Source organism: Podarcis gaigeae (genome assembly GCF_964106915.1).
Source record: "Podarcis gaigeae genome assembly, chromosome: 14".
NCBI classification, from domain to species: Eukaryota; Metazoa; Chordata; class Lepidosauria; order Squamata; family Lacertidae; genus Podarcis; species Podarcis gaigeae.
Window position 1 is genome coordinate 43,156,097 of NC_139690.1, and position 27,640 is coordinate 43,183,736.

A 27,640-nucleotide genomic window follows, 5' to 3' on the forward strand; every position below is an offset into this window, starting at 1 on the left:
TTAAACCTCTGTTGCCCTCACAGAGCAACAGTTCTCAGAGTGGTTTAACAATCTAATCCCTCTTCAGAGGGAACTCATGAAATTAAAGGCCTGTGAAGGGGACTAAGGGTCTCCTAAGATCTCTCAGCACTCTTAACAAACTACAGCTCCCAGAATTCTTCGGGGGAAGCCATGACTGCTTAAAGCTGTATCATAGTGCTTCAAATGTGTACAGTATGAATGTGGCCCAAGATTCTTGTTTCTGCATTTATTGGTTTAAAAATTATTTTTACCTAACGTTCAGGCAGGGCCTGCTGCTGTCTGGGTACTGCCATTTTCATTTCCCACAGAGTGTTGCTCCAGGGGATTGTGGGAAATTAAAATGGCATCTCTGAGAATGGTTGTCCGCAGGAAGCATTCCAGTGGTGGGAGAAGTAAAAAGCTAAATGGAGAAGATTGGTGCTTGTACATTTTGCCTCATATCCCAGGTCCTACAAATGCTAAAATCTTGCTTTTTAAAAAATTAAAGATGGGAATTAGTGGATTATGGATAATCTTTGGGGGGGAGGGGAACAGCCCCCTCACTCTCTAGACACCCGTATGTCCAAGTAGCCCAGCACTGATTACAGCACATCCGCTGTTGCTGCCGCCAGATTAACCCCACCAAGGCCTCCTTCAAATCTGGAGCTGGACCTCACTGCAGGTTTCTTGTGAAGTAGAAAGGGACCACGATTGAGTACCTTGGAGGGAAATGGGAAGGATCAAAGTAAATTCAAAATCTGGTGTTCTTTGTGCCTGTATCAGTTTATGGAACCAACAGCAAGAAGATCTGAATTTGTTTCATGTCCCATTAGATTGTACAGAACTCCATAAGCTCCATTTACACAAAAAGAAAATCTGGCCACCGGGGTGCTGCTTTGCTCTTTAGCAAAAGTTCACTCGTGACAAGTGGCTAACCCCCAACATGGGAGCCTGGTTGGCCCGACAAACGCACCCTTTGTCTGAGAGGAGCGAAGGGCCAGGACCTCTTTATCTTTTTGCCGGTGGACAGCATTAAAAAACAGTGCGTCTCTCCTTCCTGCAGGTCTTATCACGGGCACAAGACAATGAAGGACTTTGTGCGGCGAAGGCGCTGGGCCAGGTAAAGCACATCACACTCCAAAATAGTTTAGGTACCTCTCAGGTATATTGCAGGAGGGAGAAAGAATTTTCCCTTCCTTTGCACGTACATCGGCCTGCTTCCCTTACCACACACTTTGTCGATTTTTAAAACCTGATTCTATTCTATACTGCTTTAAGTATAGTTAAGTATATTCTATTCTATACTGCTTTAAGTATAGTCATTGGCAGCTGTTAAAGGATGGTTCATAAGAATCTACGAATAGCCCTGCCATCCTGTTCTCACAGTGACCGACCAGATCAGGGGTCGGCAAGGCTTACCGGGCATGGGCCGGATCACTCCCACAGAGATCCTCCGTGGGCCGGACTGGCGCAGCGCGATGCCAAAACCGCACCTGCGCAGAAGCAATTTCCGGCATCTGGGCATGTGCAGAAGCGATTTCCGGAGCCGCAGAAGAGAGTAGCCGTGCCGCACTGCCCAAGGTTTACTGCAGCGCACGGGGACTCACCAAGTGGGCAACTCGTGGGCCAGTTAAACAGCTTCCATGGGCCACTTGTGGCCCATGGGCCTTAGGTTGCTGACCCCTGGACCAGATGCTCATGGGAAGCTTGCAAACTGGACGCAATGAGTGCTCAACAGCACTCCTGCTCCACTTTCAATTCCCAACAACTCCTATTCAGAGTTATAATGGTGAGTACGCAATCTCCCTGATCTCTCTGGTCTTTGTGAGTTTCAGTATGAATGGACCCCCAGCCCCTGACCCCTGGACTAGTGCAAGGATTGGGGCCATTGCTCGCCACCGACCTGGCGAAATTCACCTGGTCATCAAGGGCTTTTAAAGTCAACACCAAGTTGAATTGTGCTCGGTTACATACAGGGAGCCAGTGTAGGTCCTTTAGGACTGGCCATCCAATCTCCACTCAACCTCCCCCCCCCCCCCAATAAAGCAAAGTAAATGTAGGAGGAATTAGTTGGGTACTTTTTTTATTTCCGTGCCAAGGTGGAAGGCATCAGTGCCCTGATCATTCCCTCTGTCCTTTGACCTCCCGACCACCACACAGCGGTGCCCTTATTAGCTTGGCTTTCTAAGTATCTTCTTGTGCTGAACTGCTGTTCATCCAGGCCCAACATTGCATCATGCTCATTTGGCTAATCAGTAAAGCACACATGCCTTCGTTAGCTTCTGTAAACCTACAACTTGAATTGCTGCCCACTGCAGTTTTTGGCCTCCCGTTGGCTGCAGGTTCAGGTTTTTCTGGCCCCTGAAGCGCCAGTTCCTGGTGTTTAGCAAGGCCCCCTCGGGTCTCAAACCGTTGTATATCCTGCAGCTGCAGATGGGGAAAAGAAGGGGTTGTGAGAGCCAGTGTGGTGTAGTGGTTAAGAGCGGTAGTCTCGTAATCTGGTGAACCGGGTTCGCTTCCCCGCTCCTCCACATGCAGCTGCTGGGTGACCTTGGGCCAGTCACACTTCTCTGAAGTCTCTCAGCCCCACTCACCTCACAGAGTGTTTGTTGTGGGGGAGGAAGGGAAAGGAGAATGTTAGCCACTTTGAGACTCCTTAAAAGGGAGTGAAAGGCGGGATATCAAATCCAAACTCTTCTTCTTGTTTGGCCCTCGAAGTTTAGCCACGTTCCCCACCTCAATTCCCTGCATCAGGTTTTGAAAGTGTTTGCACCCTGCCACCCACGATCCTTCTCACAGTGCTTCATAGCATCATAAATGCTCATGCATTTGTAAGAAATTGATCTTCAGTATTGTCTGCTCTGGCTGGCAGCAGTCCCAATAATTTCAGGCAGAGAGTCTCTCCCAGAGCTACCTGCAGATGCTGGGGATTGAACCTTGGACTTCTTGCGTGCAAGGCAGGTCCTCTGCCATTGCCCTTTTACTCACCGCCTTTCTCTCTCCCTTACCTTTCCAGGAAATGCAGATACGTCACCAGTGGTCCTTGGCTGGAAGTCCCCCCAATAGCCCTATGGGACGTTTCCATCATTCCTGAATCTCTGGCTGCTGAGGACGAGTTTGTGGCTCTTTGGGCTATCAGCGACAAGGGAGATGTGCTTTGTCGACTATGCATCACACCCCAAAACCCAGCTGTGAGCTTTCATTTTCTTGTGTCTTTGTGCAAACTGAGCACCTAAAATGAATCTAAATAACATCACTTGTGCACTTTGCTAGTTTGTATGCTCTTGGGTCAGCTCCCGTTGCTCGGTCCCTGCTCCTGCCAACCTAGCAGTTCCAAGGCACGTCAAAGTGCAAGTAGATAAATAGGTACCACTCCGGCAAGAAAGTAAACGGTGTTTCCGTGCGCTGCTCTGGTTCGCCAGAAGCGCCTTAGTCATGCTGGCCACATGACCCGGAAGCTGTACACCGGCTCCCTCGGCCAGTAAAGCGAGATGAGCGCCGCAACCCCAGAGTTGTCCGCGACTGGACCTGGTCCCTTTACCTTTACCTTTATGCTCTTGGGTAATCAGTTATATATGTTGTTTTTTTAATGGAGCATGTTAGGGTCAATCTTCGTTTAGTTCAGGCCTGGGGGACCTGCGGCCTTCCAGGTGTTAGGATCGCATCATACAATTTTAGAGTTGGAAGGGACCATGGGGTCACCTGAGTCCATCCTCTTGCAATGCAGAAATCTTTTGCTCAACATGGGGCTCAAACCCCAACCCTGAGATTAAAAGTCTCATGCTTTACCAGCTGAGCTTGGGCTCCAACTCCCATCAGTCCCAGCCATAACTTCATGCATCTGATAGATGACTGTAGCCCATAAATGCTTCTACTACTAATAAGGTGGCTACCCCCTTGGAAACTGTGTCAGCCGTGCAAGTGTCACTTCAGACATACCTAGGGGGACCCATGGAGTTTTATCTTCTTGCTAGCTATCTTTCTATTCAAGTATCATTTCTATACTCGGAATGCCACCTCTTTTTTGCCATTGTGTTCCATTTAAATCTAATAGACACGACACAAAAGGAAAGGGGGAAGAGGAGGGCCGATGAAAACAAGCGAATCCAGGGGCCAATGCTTAACATTACACAATTGTAGCAATGGCAAGGTGGAACGACCACTGAAGGGAGGCAGTGGTGGGATGGGGGGGAGGCAAGTGGCAAGTGACCCCCCACTGAACTTACTAAACAAGGCCTTGCTATCTTGCCTCTGATGGAGACAATTCTGGAAAGTGGCGAGGGATTTGGGGAAAGGAAGGACCCCAGCAGCAGATGGAAGCAGAGCCAACGATGGCCATATCCTTTGTCCCCATTTGCCCATATAGTTTTACAAGGGCAGCACTGAGGCTGAGGAGGAAGCAGAACAGAGAGAGCCACCTTCTGGACCAGTTAGAAAGAAGAAAGGCTGAGTTTGGTGGGGCAGTGCCCCATTGCCCTAACTGAGCCCAACCAGGTCAACAAAGGGGATCTGACTGGGTCCCCTCTTCCCCCAGCAGCAGCCTGAGACCACATCTAGCGTTGGAGTTTCGAACTTCAGTTCTTGTAGCCAGCCTACCTTGCATCTAGAACCAAATGCTTCTTTGACGAAGTCCTCTTGCATTTTTAGTAGGCCGTTCCAATCTCAGGACGCAGTCATGCAACTTTGCTTGCCCTAGGAATTGCTTTGCAGAAGGGTGAAATCCTCTGTTATTGTTACCTGGCTTAGAAGTTCAGGAACCACTGAGATTGGGTAGCCCATGCATTCTCTCTCTTCCCCTCCCACCCCCCACCCCCAATTAGGGAACATCCTGGCTCCACGTGGGAACAGATCAGCCCTTCGTTTCGGTTTCCATCGGAGCATTTCACCAGGTCTGGGCCGTGGCCCGCGATGGCTCCATCTTCTATCGCGGTTCAGTATCGCCAAAGAAACCTGAAGGTAAGTGTGACCACTGGCCATACGTTTATTTTTTTAGTTAACAAAATTTATGCCTTGCTTTGATTGAAGTAAAACCTCTCAGTGGTTTGCAAGAAACATTTAAACCACAGCTGTACCTCGTGTTACGTACCGCCCCCCTTACGAATGCTGTGGGTTATGCGCTCCGCTGACCCAGAAGTAGATGCCCCTTGTTGTGACCTTTGCCCCAGGATGCGAGCGGAAGTCACGCTCTGACAGCGTGGCAGCAGCGGGAGGTGCCATAAGAGAAAGTGCATCTCATGTTATGAGCCGTTTCCTGTTACGAACGGACCTCCAGAACAGATTAAGTATGTAACACGAGGTACCACTGTATTGGCAATATTAAAACGATTAGAAATATTTTTTTTTAAAAAAAAATATTATTTTATCAATCAATACAGTTAAGAGCCATTAAAAACATTTGAAGATAATTAAAATTAACAGCAAAAAGAAGAAGGATTGAAGCACATCAACACTTGCATCCCTGCACCTACAAAATTAGCATGTCCAGGAGAAGAGTTTTAGGCTTGTTTTCCTGTGTGTGTGGACCCAGATCACTTTGCCCTCCCTGGAGTGATATGGATTAGGTCTTGCAGAAGAAGGCGAGCAGATGGACCATGTCAAAAAAGGTGAATCCACTCTGGGAGGGGGTCCTAGTGGGGGAATCCTGTGCAAGCCCGGATCTAGAGCCATCACTGAGTATGGTGAAGATAACGTGATAAGCCAAAGTATAGCTGCCCCATTGGAAAAGGGCCAGAACAGGCTCTCTGCTGTGTTGATTCCTGCATGCAGGTCTTTCTGAAGGTTCTGGGTTTTGCATCACTGAATGCAAATCATGCTATAATTATTAGTGTTGTTTCATGGCTGTCTTTGTCATTGTACAGGTGATTGCTGGTACCATATTCCTTCTCCCCCGAAGCAGAAGATAAAGCAAGTCTCTGTTGGACGAACCTCTGTCTTTGTTGTGGATAAAAATGGTGAGCTCCTTGCTTTCGGTTTCCAGAGGGGTGTAGTCCACTGCTGTCTTAAATCTGTTGCACCAAAACACAGCCAGGAATCTTATGGCACCTTAAAAGATAAGGGGTGTCTGCAACCAGTATTGAATGATTATGTGTCAGGAACTGAGATTGTGCAGTAGCACCAGGTGTGTTTTGATTATGAAGCTGGAAGGGAGGAAGAGGAAGTACATGCAGGTCCCACTTTCGGAACTCTCATTATCTGAAATCTCGATTATCCAAACACAATGAATTGTACCCGAATCTTGCTACACAAACAGCTGATTCAGATATCCAAGCATTTGGAGTTTGCCACTTACAGTGGTGCCTCGCAAGACGAAATTAATTCGTTCCGCAAGTCTTTTCGTCTTGCGAGTTTTTCGTCTTGCGAAGCACGGTTTCCCATAGGAATGCATTGAAAATCAATTAATGCGTTCCTATGGAAACCGCCTTCAGACCAGGTCCGGGGACAGTCTGTCCCCCGACCTCTTCTGAAGGCCGGCGGGGGGCGAAAGTCTTTGTCCCCCCTGCCTGCCTTCCCGGGAGAGCGGAGAAACGCAGCGCTGCGTTTCTCCGCTCTCCCGGGAAGGCAGGCATGGGGGAGCAAAGAGTTTTGCCCCCCGCCCGCCTTCAGAAGAGGTCCAGGACCTCCTCTGAAGGCGGGCGGGGGGCAAAAGTCTTTGCTCCCCCCCGCCTGCCTTCAAAAGCTGTCCGGGGGCTTTTAAATCGCCCCAGGACAGCTGTCCCGGGGCAATTTAAAAGCCCCCGGGAAGGCAGGCAGGGGGGACAAAGACTTTTGCCCCCCCGGCCTTCAGAAGAGGTCCAGGACCTCTTCTGAAGGCGGGCGGGGGGCAAAAGTCTTTGCTCCCCCCCGCCTGCCTTCAAAAGCCATCCGGGATAGCGGGAAGCGCTTCCCTGCTATCCCGGACTGCTTTTAAAATGCTGGCGGTGGGGAACAAAGCCTTTCGGCCCCCGCCGGCCTTCCTGGACCTCTTCTGAAGGCCGGGGGGGGGGGGAAAGGCTTTGCTCCCCACGCTAGCATTTAAAAGAGGTCCCCGGAGATTTCCCTATGGGCTTTCTTCTTGCGAAGCAAGCCCATAGGGAAATTCTTTTTGCGAAGTGCCTCCAGAATGGAAAACCCTTTCGTCTAGCGGGTTTTTCGTCTTGCGAGGCGTTCGTCTTGCGGGGCACCACTGTACTTACTCGTTTGTGTTTTGATGGTCATCCACAACCATTTCAGAGGAAAACCAGGGAGGGAGAGAAATCAGACAAATCACGGATTAGAAATGTTCCCATAGGAAATAATGGAAATCATCGGCTCATTATGTGAATATTCGCCTAATGATCGATTTCCTGGGAGTGCATGGTGTTCAGAAAGTCTGTGTGTAATTTTGTTCCCAACCAAGGGAGTGAGAGCCAGGGGTTTCTGCAGGCATTGGCTGCCAGTGGGAATTTTCTTGCATGCGGCCAATGTTCGCAAAATGCAGACTTCTTCTCCCCCTTCCCATCAGTTGGTGGGAAGGGGGGAAATAAGATTTTGCCAGCTCAGTGATCAGCACTTCGGGAACCAAAAAAAAAGTTCACCACTTCTGCATTACAGGATTGTCTTTCGACTTTTAAAGTATGATGCTCACAAAAGCAAGAACAGGGCAGATCTCCTCATGCCCATGCCAAACTTTTCCTTTTATAGGTAATCTGTGGTATCGCCAGGGAATCACACCAAGCTACCCTCAAGGCTCCAGCTGGGACCACATTTCAAACAACGTCCGCAAAGTGTCCGTTGGGCCTTTGGACCAGGTCTGAGTGCGCCGTCAATGTATCTCTTTGGAACTTGTTTTGTAAAGGATTGTTCACTAAGGTTGTTTATTTACCTAAGGAAATGGCATAGAGCACCCTGGTCTGTGGTGACTAGTGCCTCTAGTTTGGGAGGTCCAACAGTAGGTGGCGCCAGAGCCAGTGACGGGCAGAGCCAACTCATTCTGGTTTTGCCCCCATCCTCTTCCTTGCTGAGTTCTACAAGGGCAGCACTAAGGAGGATGAAGGTGACAGCCAGGGCCCACCCCCTGGGCTGATAAAAGTAGGCAGGTGGGGGGCCAACTAAGAGCAGCCTAGGGTTGGTGGGGCAGGGGCACACTTAATAATAATAAATTTATTATTTTTATGATGACCATCTGACTGGGTTGCCCCAGGCACTCTGGGCGGCTTCCAGCAAAATATAACAACATCAAACATTAAAAGCTTCCCTATACAGGGCTGCCTTCAGGTGTCTTCTAAAAGTCAGATAGCTGCTTTTTTTTTTTTTTTTTGGCATCTGACGGGAAGGCGTTCCACAGGGCAGGTGCCACTACCGAGAAGGCCCTTTGCCTGGTTCCCTGTAACCTCACTTCTTGCAGGGAGGGAACCACCAGACTTAACCCTCATAGACCAGCTTCCACCGATCCTGGCCCAGCCTTTGAGAGAGAGAGAGAGAGAGAGAGAGAGAGAGAGAGAGAGAGAGAGAGAGAGAAGGGGGTTGTGGAAAATTGTAGTGTGGCTCCTTCCACTTCTTTCTGTCGGTTTTCGCAAGTAATAAAGCAAGATTTAATTGCTTGCTGCTTCTCATTCATTCTGTTCTGTTGTGACATTGGAATGGTCCCCATGATGCGATACATCTACATCAGAGTGCATCTGTTTGGTGCTCGCCAGATCTTTTGGACTGCAATTCCCATCAGCTCCAACCAGCATGGAGAATGGTCAGAAATGAGGGGAGCAGAGGTGGTTTTAGGGTAGGGCGAATGGTGCATTCGGACTGGGCGCCGCACTGAAAAATGCTGTAGAACAGAATGAGAGAGGCGAACATTTGTGTCGCTGCTGAAATTTGAGGTGGGAGTTGTAGTCCAACGACATCTGGAAGGCCAGAATTTCCCCATTCCCAGTTTAAAGCCACTTCACATTTTCAACCCAGCCTGAACGAAGATCATCGCGTTTGCAACATGCGAGTTTCCCCTCGTCTCTTTCTGTTTGCATGTTTTAGAAGCTGGCTGCAGCTTGCCAGCTCCCAAGCTGCACCCAGAATGAAAAACCTTTCCACATGCATAGCTGACTGCACCTGGGAAGCATGTAAATTGCTACATGGATGTGCCCTCCTTTTGCACAGGGATTTTGGTAATGGGCAAAGCAACCCCCTTGGTTGGTTGTTTATAGTATTGGTAATCAATGGTGTAGGAAGAAATAACATGACGTGCATGGCATCGTCAGCCCTACTCCTGTTTTCTAGGTCTGGGTGATAGCTGACAAAGTACAAGGGAGCCATAGCTTGAGTTGTGGAACGGTCTGTCATCGGACGGGAGTCCAGCCAATGGAGCCAAAAGGCCATTCCTGGGACTACGGCATTGGGGTGAGTACCACCATTCCTCAGGGACCACCTCTCTCCCTATGAACCTACCCAGACCCCGGGATCAACTTCTGAGGCTCTTCTTTGTGTTCCTCCTCCACAAGAGGTCCGGAGGGTGGCAACGCAAGAATCTTTTCTGCAGTGGTTTCCGGTTGGAGAAAACACTCCCCAGGGAGACTCGCCTGGTGCCTTCATTATACACCTTTAGGCAGCAGGCAAAAATGTTCCTCTTCAGCCAGGTCTTTGGTTGATCGACATCCAATGGCCTTTTAAATGTGTTGTGGAAGGTGGGGGGTGATTGATTTGTTTCTGTTCTCATTTCTGTTACGGATTTTGTGTTTTTTTTATATTGTAATTTTATGTTGTGATCGGTCCTAAGATCTACAGCAGCGGTCAGCAAACTTTTTCAGCAGGGGGCCGGTCCACTGTCCCTCAGACCTTGTGGGGGGCCGGACTATATTTTGAAAAAATAATAAAAATGAATGAATTCCTATGCCCCACAAATAACCCAGAGATGCATTTTAAATAAAAGGACACATCTACTCATGTAAAAACACGCTGATTCCCGGACCATCCGCAAGCCGGATTTAGAAGGTGATTGGGCCGGATTCAGCCCCCGGGCCTTAGTTTGCCTACCCATGATCTACAGGGGCTGTATACTACTACAAATACTACTACTAATAATAATACAAGACACAAACAGCTGGAATTTGTTAGGGCCTGCTGATTTTCCGGGCGCCATTTGGAGAAAATTTGTAAAAGCAGAGCCCGGGTAGAACAGCCACATGTATGGTTGGCAGGTGCCTAGACTGTACACACTCACACACCCTGCACCAAGGGTTGCCAGTATGGTGACTACAGGTACACACATGCCCACAAAAACATTCCCCTGGTGTCTTCTGTATGTGCTGAAATTAGAACTGAAAGACACATTCCATTATAGCAATAGAGCAGATTGCTTGACTGCAAGTATGTGCGATGTCCATTATATATACATTATATATATATATACTTTCTGTTTTACAATTTAGAATATTCATTTAGACAACCTTAAAATATCAGTGACTTCCCTCCTTCTCTTTCCATGCTTCATTTTGCATAGCATAAATCCCTGCCTATTTTATATAAACTAAACCATTCAGTATTCCATTATTACTTCCATCAAAACTATTTTACACTGTTGAATTTATCTTAATGCTGCCAGCGTTTTCAAGTGTATACCCCATATATTCGGTAAACATTTTCCAAAATCTTTAAACAAATCTTCTTCTTTGTTCTCTTATTCTATAAGTTAGATCCTCAAGCTGCACATATTCCATCAGTTTTAAGTTGCCATTCTTCTTTGGTTGGGACCTCGCTCGTTTTCCAGATATTTTCCCTGGCTTGTAAATCTTCCCACGGGTCCATTTACAAGAGAAAAGGGTGCTGGACTTAAGTGGGCCATTGGCCTTTATCCAGGAAGGCTCTTCTTGTATTCTTAAAGAGGCTTTACTTGTCCATGTCGGGTAGCTGCTGCACAGCAAAATCTTTTCAAAACATGTAGCTGATTTTTTCCTTTTTCTTCTTTGGCAGGGAGGATGGGAGCACATCACAGTAAGAGCGAATGCCATGGAGAGCACCAAGGCTGTAGCCCAGGAAGCCTCCGCAGGGCATCCCACTGAGCCCAACGAAACTGAAACTGGAGAGAGCGAAGGAAGAGGAGACCCTCCCCAAAACACCGTCTTGGTGGACACGGCTCAGGGCTTGGACCGGCATGCTGTGCAATGTTAATGCGCTCCATTCTCTAGAGACGTGGGCGTAGCGTTTTGCTTCCTCTCCACTCACTCCATGCACTCCCAGTCGGTGTAAAGTTTCAGTGGATCTGTGCCTGTTTCTGAACACTTTAGTCCCGCCCGGACAGAAGAGGGAGTTGTGTATTCGTGAAGGCTTAAGGAGTCCATATCTGCCTAGTTCTGTGGTTGGTTGTAGACCTTTTGTTTATTTCAGTGGGTTTTGGGAGACTGTAATAGAAGACCCCCCCCCCCATTCAAACCCCCCTTGAAACACTGAGGAGTTTGCACAGCCACAAGCCTCTGCAGATCAGGACCCTGGACCCAGGGAATCAAACCTGGTCCTCTCTGATTGCTGCGGGACTCCAGCTCCCATCAGTCCCAGTCAACATAGCCAATGGTTGGTGGTGATGGGAGCTGTAGTCTAACAACAACATCAGCAGCAGGAGCGTCCCAACTTTCCGTCCTTTAGATGCATTGTTCATTAGAACTGGATTTTTCTAAGTGAACCTTTTTTATGTTTGTTTTTGTGGGAGGGCGTTGTTGTTGGGTCTTTTTTGTAATTAATTTATTCTCTTCGTAATATTTATTATGCACAACACTGCCTAAAATAGGCTACGATGATGCCAGATCTTCCCAATTAAGCTGAGCCCTTTTTTTAGGCAGCTGCTATGAAAACTGAGACGAATGTAAATAGGACTCGTGACGTCCTGGTTCCCCACCCCCTTTCATCAAACCTGTGAAATGATGATCCCACTAATTTCATTGGATCTGCTGTGTGAGGTGAGAATCCCTCTCCCTTTTCGGAGGTGATTTGCTGAAACTGAAACTCTTAGGGTTAATCCCGTGTAACGTGCTACGGCTTTCTTCTTTTCTTTTGCAGTACCAGTTAGATCTGCTCTAAAATAATAGCAAAACAAAGTTAAGTCAGCAGCACTGGTCGGCAACTGGCTGCCCCGTGTCAGTTGGCGCCCATGAAAAGTCACCAGCACATCTTCTCACAACTGCAAGTGGGGCAAGCACAGATAGAAAGCACATTCTTTCAGCTCCTTGCCACCACTCTCCCACTTTGGATAGTGCATCCTTTGCCAACTTGGCACCCTCCAGGTATAGTCCAATAACATATGGAGGTCACCATATTGCTGAAGGCTTGGATGGTGCAACTTGGCTTGTTATTGAGGCAGAGCGCCAAAGCAGCCTGACTCCTTGCCTCTTTTGAATTGCCCTGCCAGCCAATCTAGTTGCTGATCACAATCACTCACCTGTCTTTCGATTTTGGAGGTCAGGCTGGTCTGTAATAGGGGGGTGGAAAGAGGAAGGTATATTACTGGAGTGAGGAACCTGTGGCTCTCCAGCAGTTACTGAACTACAACTCACCTTAGCCCCAACGAGCTTGGCCCAGGGATGATGGGAGTTTTAGTCATCAACATCTGGTTGGGCCAAAGGTTGCCAACACTTGGTTTACTGCCTTCTTTTTTAAAAGAAAAAAAGTACATTTCCTCGTGTATGCAGTTTAATAAAAGAAAAATGTAGATCAACTGAGAACAACAAATATCGACACAACTTCACTTCTTAAAGCATTAGTCATTTACACCAGGTGTGGATAAACTTGGAACGTTCTTGTTCTTTGCTGCTTATTTTATCTCTAGCTCTTCTCAAGATGCACTTTAAAATTAGACCTTCCTTTTCGGAGAGATAAAAGATGCACGCTTTGTTCCTTGTTTGCTGCTGCAGCAAAGCAGTTCGCAGGAGCTGTTTGGGCATGAACCGTTGCGCTGCCACCCCGTTTAGTGCTCCCAGTCCAGGTTTGATCTTTTGCAGAGCTTGGGAGATTTGTATTGCCACGAGTGAGGGACCTTGCCAGCCGCGTAGGGCACCCCACAGAATCATCCACAGTTGCCCCTCAAGCAGAACGTGTTTTACTAATTTCTGCTTGATCCAGACAATCAGTTCCATGTTCTGCTGGAGCGCCTAGGGCTTGCCGATCGAAAGGTCGGTGGTTCGAATCCCCGCTGCGGGGTGCGCTCCCGTTGCTCGGTCCCAGCGCCTGCCAACCTAGCAGTTCGAAAGCACCCCCGGGTGCAAGTAGATAAATAGGGACCGCTTACCAGCGGGAAGGTAAACGGCGTTTCCGTGTGCGGCTCTGGCTCGCCAGAGCAGCGATGTCACGCTGGCCACGTGACCCGGAAGTGTCTTCGGACAGCGCTGGCCCCTGGCCTCTTGAGTGAGATGGGCGCACAACCCCAGAGTCTGGCAAGACTGGCCCGTACGGGCAGGGGTACCTTTACCTTTACCTTAAATCAGTGCTGGTTGAAGCCTTCCTAGACAATACCACTTCAAAATGCAGGATAGGGGTGTATGTGACCAGGATATGTTTTTTTAAAAATGGCACATTTAGAGAGAGAGAGACAAACCTATATCCTCACTTCCCATGATGGCATTTCTGACATGTTGGAGCCTTTCAAAGCAGACCTATGATGGCCTCCATGCATATGCCAAAGTGGTGCAGTTGAGGTGCAGCTGTGCCATGCAATATTTTTGATGTTTGGTTCAACACGGACAGCCCAATCTTGTGTTTGCTGAAAGGGTCTCAAAGGGGCTTTTTCATTAAGGTTTTTCCAACGCGTGGCTGCCCTGGGCTACATGCTGGATGCAGGTCAGAATCGAAAGCAGGAAAATGATCAAAAGTTCACTACTGAGACTTTGCAGGTTGCAACTCTTGTACTTTATTTTTTTTAGAAGAAAAAAAACAACAAACTTGCTAAGAATGTGGAAGGCACAGATTTTTGCCATCACAGAAGCCTCATCAGAGCAACTATTAAAGGCATAGCAGCCTTGATCAGAAAAGGAGCTGTTTGCTGGATACCTGAGCCAGGAGGAGTCTAGAACAGGCTTCCTCAACCTCGGCCCTCCAGATGTTTTTGGCCTACAACTCCCATGATCCCTAGCTAGCAAGACCAGTGGCCAGGGATGATGGGAATTGTAGTCTCAGAACATCTGGAGGGCCAAGGTTGAGGAAGCCTGCTCTAGAAGAATGTAATAGATGTGAGAGGTTGATGGCAGGCATCTGAGTTGAAAACTATGCCTTCCAATTATCTCATGAGTGGGAAACCTTTCGACTCTGCAGACGTTGCCAAATTGCGACTCCCATCACCCCCTTTGACATGGGCCATGCTTGTTGGAGTTGATGGGAGTTGTAGTTCAGCAACACAGGGAGCGGCAAAGGTTCCCCGCGCCTGAATTAGTAGGCCACTGGATTTAAGCTGGTCTAAGAAAAGACCTTTGTTTAAAAGAGAGCTGCATTGTTGAAGGGCCTATTCTGCACCACAGGAATCCTAGGATTAATTTCATTGACTCCATTGGTCTGAGCCAGGAAACTTGGTGAGGGTGAGGTTTACATTCTGCGTCTTTCTCAGTCCCGTGTGATGGCATGCGGAGAGGGAGGGAGCGAATTTGCACTGTGGCATGGTTTTAGAGCAATTCTATATTTGAAGTAAAATCAGTTAATGTCGCATGTCCTTCCATTTTAGAGAGCTTCTATATGTAAACGTATTTGATGCCAAGTAAAAAAAAAAAGCGACGTTCCACAATCAAAGATGAAGACTGCAGCCTGCCTCTTTCTTTCTCGGGTGTTCTCCTCTTCCCTGTCAACCTTTCCCACTTTGGAGCAGTGTTATTTTTGATAGCCCCCTACTCCAGTTCGGGGTGGGATCCAGAGTTGTTGTTTCATGGCTTTGCTTAGCCCTATGGTTGTTGTTTTTTCACTCTGCAGTTATAAAGAAATAACTATGGCGATTGCACGAATCTCTGGTTAACGTGATGCGTTTAGATCACCGGTGGGAAACCTCAAATGCGGCCCTCAAGACCTCTCCAACTGGCCCTCACAACTCTCCTGAACCCCTCACTACCCTTGCCTTTGTGCCCTGAGTGTTTTTGGCTTGCCTTGAGCTTTGATAATGCCTCTTGCCTGCCTGGGTGGAAGACAAGAGAGGGAAGGGTGTTGAAAATGGGCCTACAGTACCAAGACAAAATCTGCCCTCTGCCCATTTTTGCCTCTGGCCCAGTTGGTGGGAATTGATTGATTATTTATGTACAGTGGAACCTCTGCTTTCGAATGTAAGCCGTTCTGGAAGTCCGTTCGACTTCTGAAACATTCAAAAACCAAGGATCAAAAGCCTGTCAGCAAGTTCAATGGGGAAAATCGAGCTGTTCAACTTTCGAGGCGCATTTGAAAACGGAAGCATTCAGTTCCAGGTTTTCGGCGTTCGGCTTCCAAAACATTAGGCAGACGGGGCGTTCAAAAAACGAGGTTTGGCTGTATTGGATTTATGTATATTCCACCTTTCTGTCTGGGCACCTAAGGCAGTTTACAGTTTGAAATCAATAGAAACAAGTACCTTATTTTTCCTTTTATAACAACCCCCCCAAGTATAAGACGCCCCCTATTTTTGGGCACTTAAAATTAAGAAAATGGGGGGAGATTGCCCCCATGTATAAGACTATCCCTCATTTTTTAAACATTTTTTTTTTAGTAAAAAAGAAGTATGCTGCATTATATATGAGTGACAGACAGTGTCCTTTCAGGTTCCCCAGAATACAGTCATACCTCGGGTTACAGACGCTTCAGGTTCTGTTTTTTCAGGTTACGCACCCGCTGAAACCCGGAAGTACCAGAATGGGTTACGTCCGGGTTTCGGGGGTCGCGCATGCGCGGAAGTGCTAAATCAAGCTTTGCGCATGCGCACAAGCACCAAATCGCAACCCGTACATGCGCAGACGCAGCGCTGCGGGTTGCGAAATTGCATCCCACATGGATCACGTTCGCAACCTGAGCGTCCCCTGTAGTTTGGGAAAGTCCTCTTCGTATTTATTTATTTATTTTTAATTGGCACTCTGGGGTTCTTTAATTGCATAAATACTTTCCCTCCAAAGTTGGCATTCTTAAAAGTAACCCAATCTCAGAGTGCCAACTTCCCCTCCAGCATTTTTCTCCCTCCAGTGCCATTAAGAAGCAGAGCCTAACAAAGGCAAAGCTGATATTTACTCAAGGTAGGTATACACTTTAAGCAGGACGCTCTGTACCACTTGCTAAACTGTTAGTCTAGTGATCCCTTTGCCAAAAGCATTAATAACTTTGTCTTCCCCCTGCACAAGGACACTGTTATAAAGTAGGTAAGGTGATATCTTTTTTCCCCCTTCCTTTTTGGTTCTCTCGGGTTAAATTCCTGCCAGTGAGAATGAGTCAATTGCTCAAGTTTCACAAAGCTGTATTTTTTATTAAGGAAAGAATGTCTAGATTTTGTGAAAGGTAAGCTTTGGAAACCAACCTTCAAGCTAGACTTGCAGGTAATGAGTTCTAGTGCCATGTCAGCTCTCGTATGAAAGGAGGACTCCATATTGACTACGCTTGCCTTAGGACCCCTGACCATTAGGTCCATTCGTGACCGACTCTGAGGTTGCGGCGCTCATCTCGCTTTATTGGCCGAGGGGGCCGGCATACAGCTTCTGGGTCATGTGGCCAGCATGACTAAGCCGCTTCTGGCGAACCAGAGCAGCGCACGGAAACGCCGTTTTCCTTCCCGCTGGAGTGGTACCTATTTATCTACTTGCACTTTGACGTGCTTTCGAACTGCTAGGTTGGCAGGAGCAGGGACCGAGCAACAGGAGCTCACCCTGTCACAGGGATTCGAACCGCTGACCTTCCGATCGGCAAGCCCTAGGCTCTGTGATTTAACCCACAGCGCCACCTGCGTCCCTCTGTTCCTAGTGCTTAGCTTTCATAAAATCATAGATTTGTAGAGTTGGAAGGCATCACAAGGGCCACATCATAATAATAATTTAATATTTATACCCCGCCCATCTGGCTGGGTCTCCCCAGCCACCCTGGGTGGCTTCCAACAAAGCATTAAAATACAGTGTATTAAATACAAAGTATTAAAATACAAGCCCCAACATGGGCTTGAACACACGACCCTGAGATTTAAGAGTTTCACGCTCTACCGACTGAGCTGTCCCAGTCTGTCAAGCATACAGAACAATGCCTCGGCATTTTCCCCATGTGCCTTCTCCAGAGTAACCCTAGGAGCCAATCCTTAGCAGCTGACTCGCCTCATTTCACTCTCATTGGCTCCAATTTGTTACTAAAAAACCCCTGATTGGTTGGCTCTAAGACACTGGAGTCCGAGGATGGATCTACACACATGGGAGGAAACGCTATGATTAAGTCAGAAATTAAATCATAGCAAAAGGAAAAAAAACACTGGAAAATCACATCTTTTATTTTTTACTCTCCAGCGCCATCTGGTGTTGCATGTTTATGTTGTTGTCATTTAGTCATGTCCGACTCTTCATGACCCCATGGACCAGTGCATGCCAGGCACTCCTGTCTTCCACTGTCTCCCGCAGTTTGGTCAGACTCATGCTCATAGCTTCGAGAACACTGTCCGTCCATCTCGTCCTCTGTCGTCCCCTTCTCCTTGTGCCCTCCATTTTTCCCAACATCAGGGTCTTTTCCAAGGAGTCTTCTCTTCTCATGAGGTGGCCAAAGTATTGGAGCCTCAGCTTCACGATCTGTCCTTCCAGTGAGCACTCAGGGCTGATTTCCTTAAGAATGGATGCGTTTGATCTTCTTGCAGTCCATGGGACTCTCAAGAGTCTCCTCCAGCACCATAATTCAAAAGCATCAATTCTTCGGCGATCAGCCTTCTTTATGGTCCAGCTCTCACTTCCATACAGCACTACTGGGAAAACCATAGCTTTTACTATACGGACCTTTGTTGGCAAGGTGATGTCTCTGCTTTTTAAGATGCTGTCTAGGTTTGCCATCGCTTTTCTCCCAAGGAACAGGCGTCTTTTAATTTCCTGACTGCTGTCACCATCTGCAGTGATCATGGAGCCCACGAAAGTAAAATCTCTCACTGCCTCCATTTCTTCCCCTTCTATGGCCATGATCTTTGTTTTTTTGATGTTGAGCTTCAGACCATATTTTGCGTTCTCCTCTTTCACCCTCATTAAAAGGTTATTTAATTACTCCTCACTTTCTGCCATCAAGATTGTGTCATCTGCATATCTGAGGTTGTAGATATTTCTTCCGGCAATCTTTATTCCGGCTTGGGATTCATCCAGTCCAGCCTTTTGCATGATGAATTCTGCATATAAGTTAAATAAGCAGGGAGACAATATACAGCCTTGCCGTACTCCTTTCCCAATTTTGAACCAATCAGTTGTTCCATATCCAGTTTTAACTGTAGCTTCTTGTCTCACATACAGATTTCTCAGGAGACAGATGAGGTGATCAGGCCCTCCCATTTCTTTAAGAACTTGCCATAGTTTGCTGTGGTCGACACAGTCAAAGGCTTTTGCATAGTCAATGAAGCAGAAGTAGATGTCTTTCTGGAACTCTAGCTTTTTCCATAATCCAGCGCATGTTGCATGTTTATAACACTTTCAAAATGCTGTTTTAATATAGTTGAGTCCCGAGACACTACTGCAGGAATAAAAAGGTAAAGGGACCCCTGACCATTAGGTCCAATCGTGGTCGACTCTGGGGTTGTGGTGCTCATCTTGCTTTATTGGTCGAGGGAGCCAATGTACAGCTTCTGGGTCATGTGGCCAGCATGACTAAGCCACCTCTGGCAAACTAGAGCAGCGCACGGAAATGCCGTTTACCTTCCCACCAGAGCGGTACCTATTCATCTACTTGCACTTTGACGTGCCATCGAACTGCTAGGTTGGCAGGAGCAGGGACCGAGCAATAGGAGTTCACCCCGTTGCGGGGATTCGAACCGGCGACCTTCTGATCGGCAAGTCCTAGGCTCTGTGGTTTAACCCACAGCGCCAGCCCTTCCCTGTGATCCTGGCCACTACACCTCTGTCGACCACGCATTAGCCTGCCACAGAGCTACTTCCACCCTGTGGATTACTGTGGATGGCAACCACACCTTTGCATAAGCTTACAAGGGCTATGCATGTACAGAGGATATAAGCGAGATACAAACACAGCCACATGCTTCCAGGGAAAGCCTTTTAAAATGACCCAGACCACAATCGAGCAAAAGCGAGACAAAGTGCAAATCTGTGGGCATGACTTCTCAGATACAGATTTCCATTGACTTCAGTGGGGCTGGTCGAGTCCCGAGAAAGTCCTATTGAAAGCAACAGAAAGAAATTCCTTAGCTGCTGCTCAGCGGTTTAATGTTGTGTCACATCCAGTTAGACATTAGCTCTGGCTTTCTCTCTCTCTCTCTCTCTCCTTGGCTTGTGTCCAGAGTTATGTTAGCCAATCAGATGTGACATTTGAACTTAAAATGCCACTCGAATACAATCCAGGGTTCTGTATGTGCGTGAATATAGACGAGAGATTGTCTATAGGAAAGGATCAAACACTTGGTGGCAGATCAAGTTCCCTGCAGATCCTATTAAAACCATTTTGCCCGCAATGAGGGCTGCATTGTTCATGCTCATTTTGCAGCCTAATAGCCCTTTTCCTGTTCTTCCTAAATGATGCAGATGATTTGACTTTTAGCAAAGGTGCCTTTGCCATAATCTCTTGGGAGCAAACAATGGTGACCTTTCTCAACAATTCTTCCTGCTGTACTTTCTCTCTTGCCTGGTGTGTGTGTGTGTGTGTTTGGTCTTCTGCAGCAGCAGAAGTAATTTTCGAGCCACAGTTACCAATGTAGAGCCCCTAGAAGTTGTTCTACTTCTACAACCCCCATCCAGTAGTGTAGTGGCAAATTCAGGGTCCCTTTGTGCAAGTTACAGCCCTGCCCTCTAAGGGTATGCAAAAATTCTATAATTATACAAAAGTGATAATTAGGGGTGCATTGCAACAACCAATGCAGATCTCCATGTGTTGCCTGTCCACTAGGTCTACTATGTTCCATGAATGTACTTGGCCAAATAATTTGGAGTGCTCCGACATCTTCTTTCGGAATGGCTTACGTTGTGTTTTGCATGAAAGTCCATTGTGCATAACAGAACTTGCTCACCATTCTCTTGAAACCGAAATGCCCTGTGTTTTCAGTGTTCCTAAATGCTTAGCATTCAAGCGTATAGAAACAACAAGTCTTTGGTGTTTTTGTTAGAATTCCTGCTCTGTGATTGCAGTCATGGGATTTTTGTCTATCACATGACAGTGTATGTTTTGACTCCACAGAGTGGGAAGTGATGGAGGCAAGATGTTTGTGTTACTGTGTTCCGTGAAGTGGGACTATTGTCCTTTGTTCTTTCTCTTTGCTGTCTGGTGCTAGAGAGAGAGGGAGCCATGTTGCAGTGCTCCATGTGTGTTTATATGTAAATAAAGTAGAGAAAAGAAGAGAAGACTCCCTGGAAAAGACCCTGATGCTGGGAAAGATTGAAGGCACAAGGAGAAGGGGACGACAGAGGACGAGATGGTTGGACAGTGTTCTCAAAGCTACCAACATGAGTTTAACCAAACTGCGGGAGGCAGTGGAAGACAGTAGTGCCTGAAATGCTCTGGTCCATGGGGTCATGAAGAGTCAGACACGACTAAACGACTAAACAACAACAAAGGTAGATTAGCCAAAACGCTGAGTTGCTGAGGTCTGTTATGCAAGCTGCGAAGACTGCAAATCCCTAAGTGTGCCAATGTCTGTTGAATCCGGTCACTGTGATGTTCGGGCTGAAGCAAGCTTTTGAAGCTCCCGAACAAATGACCAGGAGGGAGAGAACATGCCGGTCGGGCAAGTGTATCTGCCAGGATCCTACTCGAGTGTAGGACAAGCTCCTGACAGTTTTAAGCATGCACCTTCTCCAGAGTGACCCAAGGAGCCAATCCTCAGTGGCTGACTTGCCTCACTTCACTCTGATTGGCTCCAATCAGCACAAAGGGTGAGAAGCCTTCTCAGTGGCCGAAAGCTCCTCTTCCATGCTGGTGGGGCGGTTATAGGATGCTGCAGCCTGGGACCCTGCTGCAGAAATAGCAATGGGTTTCCCGCAACCCCAGACCACAACATCAGACATAGCCAGCGTGGCCAATAATTGGGAGTGATGGAAGTCGTGGTTCTAAAACGGGTTACCCCATGGGTAGGCAAACTAAGGCCCAGGGACCAGATCCGGTCCAGTTGCCTTCTCAATCCGGCCTGCGGACAGTCCGGGAATCAGTGTGTTTTTACATGAGTAGAATGTGTCCTTTTATTTAAAACGCATCTCTGGGTTATTTGTGGAGCATAGGAATTCATTCATTCTCCCCCCCCCCCCAAAAAAATATAGTCCGGCCCCCTACAAGGTATGAGGGACAGTGGACCGGCCCCCTGCTGAAAAAGTTTGCTGACCCCTGGACCAGGGGCGCCGACTTATAAAAAATATTGGGGGGCGGGGGCCCATACCGACTTATAAAAAATATTGGGGGGGGGGCAAGACCTCCAAACCGCTGCTGCTGGGGGAACGAAAGGGGCGGGCCCCGGGCTGCCCCGACCTTAAGTGAACCTGTGAGGGCCCGCCCTTTGCGGCAGCCGATTTGCTGCCGCCGTGGGCGGTGAATATTAATGAGCTAGGGGGGATCCCCGCTTCTCGCGGGGCTGACGCCAGCCCCGCGAGATTGTTGATGGGTCGAGAGCCCGCAACCCCACCCCCTCTCTAGATCGGGAGTGGCTTTGTTTTAACTCATTACTGAATGTATTTTAAAAGGTAACTATCGTCAAACAAGGAAAATAAAAAATACCAACATAATTTTGTGATTTTACAAAGCATAATATAACTAATAATTTTCTTAAATTATTGGGGGGGCAGAGCCCCCCCAAACGAATTTTTGAGGGGGCTCGGGCCCCCTCAGGCCCCATGGAGTCAGCGCCTATGCCCTGGACCCTGTTTTAGACTTCAGGTGTAATGGTGTTTTTATTCATGAGGTTGTAGCCAACTGCCAGGGAATGGTCTGAAGACAAGGACTGGGGAATGCATTCCATGGCAAACCAGCTTCTCTTTGATGGGGAGCTGGAGGGGGGAAAGGTCGCTTCCTTGTCCACAGCGTTCAGAAGCCAGAGAGAGAGAGAGAGAGAGAGAGAGAGAGAGAGAGAGAGAGAAGCTGAACAGCTAAAGGAGGAGTTACCCAGTTACGAGATAATGACAACAGAACCAGAAGGTAGGGGGCAGCTAGTTGAGATGGCACTTGAGAGCATGGGGGACCCCATCCCCAGAGGTCTGAACACATCAGAGAGCAGTCAGAGGGAAGGAGGAACTTCCCATTAGCGCCCAAAATGCTACAGAAGCCGAAAGGAGGATTAGACCAGCCAACCGGCCTCCTTGCGAAGAGCTGAGTATTTGTGTTTGCAACATGACGCTGTAATAAAAGGACTATAAATTTATCAACTGCTCATTAATTCTTACTTTGGAAGTTACGGAAGGGAAGGGAGGACTCTCCACGCCTGACACCAACTGACTTCTACTCAGAGATAGACCCATTGTAGTTCATGGCACTAAGTTCGTTGTGTCAATTCCAATGGGTGGGCTCTGAGTTGGACCAACATTGGAGACTGGCCCAGGCTAATGGCTTGTCTACTCCAGCATCCTCTTCTCACGATGACCGGCCACAAGCAAGATCCAAATGCAAGAGCACTTTCCCCGCCTGCAGTTTCCAGCAACTCGTGGAGGCAGACCATAGCCGTTGTGGCTCACAGTCACTGATAACATTCTCCTCCGCAAATCTGTCAAATCTTTTAAATCCATCCAAGTTAAGGGCCTTCACTGTCTGCAGTGGGAGTGAGTTCCACAGTTTAACTAAGCACTGCATGAAGAAGTACATTATTTTGGCTGTCCTGACTCAACGTTCATCTTCACTGGGTGTTCACATGTTATGGTGTTATGGGACACAGAGAAAAAACCTGTCTCTATCCTCTTTCACCATGCAATGCATAATATCATACATGTCGATTGAGAGCATTTGCTCTAAATCAAAAAGTCCTAAATGCTTCAAGCATTTATTGTTCCGCCTGGCCTTTGGCTTAGAATCAATTTGACTCCCTCCCTCCCTTTCTTTCTTTCTTTCTTTTTTCCTTTCTCCTCCTGTGATGAGGCTGCATTTTAATGTTTTAGTGTTGTATTTTAATCTTGTTTTTTAAGTTGTATTTCAATCAACCTGTTTTTATTATTGGTTGTTAGCCGGCCTGAGCCTGGTCCTGGCAGAGGAGGGCGGGGTATAAATAAAAAGTAGTAGTAGTAGTAGTAGTAGTAGTAGTAGTAGTAGTATCTCCTGTATTATTATTAGTAGTAGTAGTAGTTGTAGTAGTATCTCCTGGGTCATCTTAATCTCCGGGGTAATTTTCACTGTGCTTTGCTGGACATTTCCCCAACTCCACAATACCCATTTTGGGGGGTGTAGTGACCAGAAGTATATGCCCTGTTCCCAACGCAGTCACCCCAAAGATTTGTATAACGGCATTATGAAAGCCGCAGTTTTACTTGCAATTCCTAATCATCCCTAGCAGGGAATACGCCTTTTTCACAATTTCCTTTTCCTTCGCAATGGAACAAACATTATGTCTCTCCCAGCTTCTGCTTCTCATAAGCGGCATCGGTGCGAGAGATTCTTTGTATTATCTTATGCAAATAGGGGCTGCATCCTGCACCCATTCCACAGATGATGGGGTCGTCAGTGCACAGATATGTGCCTGTGGGACATTGGTACATCTTACTTATTTTCAAAACAGTATCAGATAGGCTAAAGAGGTCCTTCCTAATTAACTGGGCAGCAGAATTTTTTGGGGGTAGGAAGATGGTATTAATGGAAGTGCTGAGGAAAAACCCCAGCAGCTATTGATGGTAAGGTATTGCAGAAGGTTGGACTAGACCAGGGTCAGCAACCTTTTTCAGCCGTGGGCTGGTCCACTGTTCCTCAGACCATGTGGTGGGCCGGACTATATTTTTTTTTGGGGGGGGGGATGAACGAATTCCTGTGCCCCACAAACAACCCAGAGATGCATTTTAAATAAAAGGACACATTCTACTCTTGTAAAAACACGCTGATTCCCGGGCCGTCTGCGGGCCGGATTTAGAAGGCAATTGAGCCACATCCGGCCCACGGGCCTTAGGCTGCCGACCCCTGGGATGCATTAATGTATGAATATGACAAACCCATTCACAAAGTCATATACAGTGGTACCTTGGGTTACATATGCATCAGGTTACATACGCTTCAGGTTACAGACTCTGCTAACCCAGAAATAGTGCTTCAGCTTAAGAACTTTGCTTCAGGATGAGAACAGAAATCGTGCGGTGGCAGCAGGAGGCCCCATTAGCTAAAGTGGTGCTTCAGGTTAAGAACAGTTTCAGGTTAAGAACGGACCTCCGGAACGAATTAAGTACTTAACCTGAGGTACCACTGTAATGAGGCAGAGAGCCAGGGTAAATGTATTAGGCTGCAGGCTCAACCGCAGATCCAATCCCAGTTTGGTTTTCAACCGAGGAGCTTTCACGTCAAAATAACAGCTGCGTGCAGAGCTGCCCTCTCTTCCTCAAAAGAAGCCCATGTTTGTTTACTCTGCAATTAAAGTGTTTCATAATTGGTTGAGCCTTGTGTTTGACTTTCCATGGACTGCAGTAAAATGTGTGTGCATGTGTTTGTACGTGTGTGTGTGTGTGTGTGTGCGCGCACACACATTTGCATTCCGTACTTTCCCGCAAGACACCATTACAATACATTGGTTGTACCAAATGAAAATTGTAAAAATCTTGCTGATGTGCTTGGTATCACTAAGGGTCATTCCAGATGGTACTCAGTGCCCCTTTCAAACCTGAAACAGCTACAGCTAAGTGGTGGAGAGCAATAAACCAAAGGAGACTGGGCTGCAGGGTTGTCTGAGAGAGAAAGCTGGAAACTTGAACGTGAGAAGCTCCACACAACAGAGAGAGGTTTAGTTCTGTGCTGCTCTGCACTGGACTTTGGGGGAGCCAGATCTGTTTGGGGGGATAATGCTGTTAGTCTCCCCCTCCCATGCTCATATAGAAATAGAACCATATGTTCCAAAGACTCCATAGTCTCACTTAGCTTCATTCCTGGCTAAGTGTGGGAACCTTTGGAGAGAGACTCTCATCACTCGGAGGTCAGGGTGGCATGTAACAACAGCAGCACTAAGGGATATTGCTTTACCAAAACATGAATGTAAGGAGAAATTGGAACAAAAAGGATTGCGAATTTTCAGTAAACATATGGATGTGTTTCTCTTTTTCTTTTACATTTTTTAAATTTTATTTTTTCTTTTGACAAGGTAATGATCATAAATAAAGAAGAATAAAAATGTACACCCCACCACCGAGACCGTTCCATTGTACCTATCCAACCTCCCAAAATTTCAACACCTCTTGCAATGGTTTGACCCCTTTCCTTTTTAACAGTACGAATTCTACAAACACTTTCCATATCTCCTCATAATCATTTCTCCTGCACACTCCCCGTCTTACCTTAATGGCACATGTTAATTTATCATTAATAGTTATATCCCACAACTCTTTATACTGGTCTTCCATTTTATAATCTCCTTGCCCCTTCCATTTCCTAGCTATCATAATTCGTGCAGCTGCCAATAAATTTGTGAGCAAGTGGATGTGTTTTAATTTGTTGGAAGCTACCCAAAGTGACTTGGGCAACACAGTCAGATGGTGACATATTTTTTATTATTATTATTATTATTATTATTATTATTATTATTATTATTATTACCACTAATACATATAGCTGACAAATGAAGAACCAGAAGTTCTCTTTTCCTTTTCCTTTATTTCTCTTTATTTCTTTCCCCCCCCCCCCCTCATCATCTGTTTTCCCCTTTTCTCTTTCTGGTGTGTTTTTTTGTTTAGATTAGCTTTTTTGTCTTGATCAAAATATTGTTGTTGTTGTTTAGTCGTTTAGTCATGTCCTACTCTTCGTGACCCCATGGACCAGACCACGCCAGGCACTCCTGTTTTCCACTGCCTCCCGCAGTTTGGTCAAACTCATGTTGGTAGCTTTGAGAACACTGTCCAACCATCTCACCCTCTGTCGTCCCCTTCTCCTTGTGCCCTCCACCTTTCATAAAAAAATAATATATACGGTATATATATATTCATAAAAAATTCATTAAAATATTCATCATATATATATATATATATATATATATATATATATATATATGCTTTCGTAGATTTTCACGGGTACAGGAATGCAGGTTTTGGTGTCCTTGTGAAGAGTTTTCCTGAGAAGATGGCTGAAAACTCTTCACAAAGTTCAAGAGGTCAAGACACAAAGACTTTAGCAACTAATCCACACCTAATGACCCACCTAAGTGGTACTCAGGATATCACTCAAGAAATCACTCAAGGTATCTCTCAAGTAATTAAGGAACAAAAGAAGAAAAGGCACACTAGCCTGGGAACTTCCTCTCTGCCCAGAACATTGGAGGCTAGACACCACACCCCCTCTACAGTATTTATAGGAACTCAAACATTGAGATCCCGCTCTGTTCCAGTAACAAGAAGCCGAAAGCACCAGCCTGAAGATGACGAGTGAGACCTCGTCGAAACGTCGCCTAGACACCCCAACTTTTACACGGGAAGACACCCGAGGACACCAAAACCTGCATATATATATATATATATATATATATATTTTCATAAAAAATATATCTGACATTAATCTCTCTTCCAAATTTTAATAAAAACTTTTTAAAAAAAAATTATATGGATGTGGGGGAAAATCAGTTACTGAGAGAAACCCAAACCGACAAATTTACCCATTCCTAGCAGCAGTGTGTGTGTGGGGGTGCAAGGATCCTGCTCCAACTCCTGTTAGCCCCAGATGATGGGACTTGTAGTCCAGTAGACTCTGGAGGACCACTGCTTCCCCATCCCTGGACTAGAGAAGATCCCGCTTGGACTTGCAAGGAGAGCTGCCTATAAACCTTTTCTGTTATCCACACTGGTACAGAGTTTGAATCCAAAGTTAACTCGGGAAAAGAGCGATGGCAAGTTAAAAACAAGAAGAAAACAAAACCGATTCTTGATTTAATAATTCCTTTCATCCTTTTATTATGCTTCACAGTACAAAGGGCTTTATTTTCTTTGACAACAGTGGCTCAGAATTAGCTTAATTAATCACACCCTTGATTCCCCATTCCTATTCTGATCACAGAAGCTGCAAGAAAACGCTAGTTAGCATTATTTACCATCACCTACAGTTTATAAACAGGGGAGCACCTTGTACTTTCAGGACTTAAGTCGTGCTAGGTGCTGTACACAGGTAAGTACAAAAGGCCTATCTAGCATCACAAACCGACCGCAGGGCAGATAAAACCCGCTGTTAAGGTCCTGGTTGCTTTAATTCAGTTAACATTGTATGCAAAACTCAGCAGGAGAACACATGCTTAGCGTGCAGAAGGTTCCAGGCTCAGACATCAGCATTTCTAAGCATGGTGGGGATAGACCCTTGTTAAAAACACTGGGTAGACCACACAGAGCTACACTGGTCAATGGTCATAACTGGTTTTTAAGGCAGCTTAAAGAGATTTTTGACAGTGGGCTCAGGAGGTGGCAGGCTCTTC

At 46.7% G+C, this 27,640-nt stretch overlaps 1 protein-coding gene and 2 long non-coding RNA genes across 3 annotated transcripts in view; 2 read left to right on the forward strand and 1 right to left on the reverse strand.

Moving 5' to 3' along the window:
• The window catches only part of TECPR1 (tectonin beta-propeller repeat containing 1), a 38,519-nt gene extending 27,220 nt beyond the window's left edge, over nucleotides 1-11,299 (forward strand). The window contains exons 19-25 of the mRNA XM_083711327.1: nucleotides 1,064-1,120; nucleotides 3,017-3,191; nucleotides 4,821-4,956; nucleotides 5,859-5,951; nucleotides 7,660-7,766; nucleotides 9,226-9,345; nucleotides 10,915-11,299. Coding sequence (XP_083567453.1) covers nucleotides 1,064-1,120; nucleotides 3,017-3,191; nucleotides 4,821-4,956; nucleotides 5,859-5,951; nucleotides 7,660-7,766; nucleotides 9,226-9,345; nucleotides 10,915-11,112 — 886 coding nt within the window. The 3' untranslated portion in view covers nucleotides 11,113-11,299. The remainder of the gene's footprint in view (nucleotides 1-1,063; nucleotides 1,121-3,016; nucleotides 3,192-4,820; nucleotides 4,957-5,858; nucleotides 5,952-7,659; nucleotides 7,767-9,225; nucleotides 9,346-10,914) is intronic.
• The window catches only part of LOC310831412, a 149,583-nt gene that overhangs the window by 12,671 nt on the left and 109,272 nt on the right, over nucleotides 1-27,640 (reverse strand). The window lies entirely within an intron of this gene.
• Nucleotides 23,650-25,122, forward strand: LOC310831360. The gene is made up of 2 exons (XR_014557805.1): nucleotides 23,650-24,692; nucleotides 25,072-25,122. It is a non-coding gene; the product is annotated as an uncharacterized lncRNA (long non-coding RNA).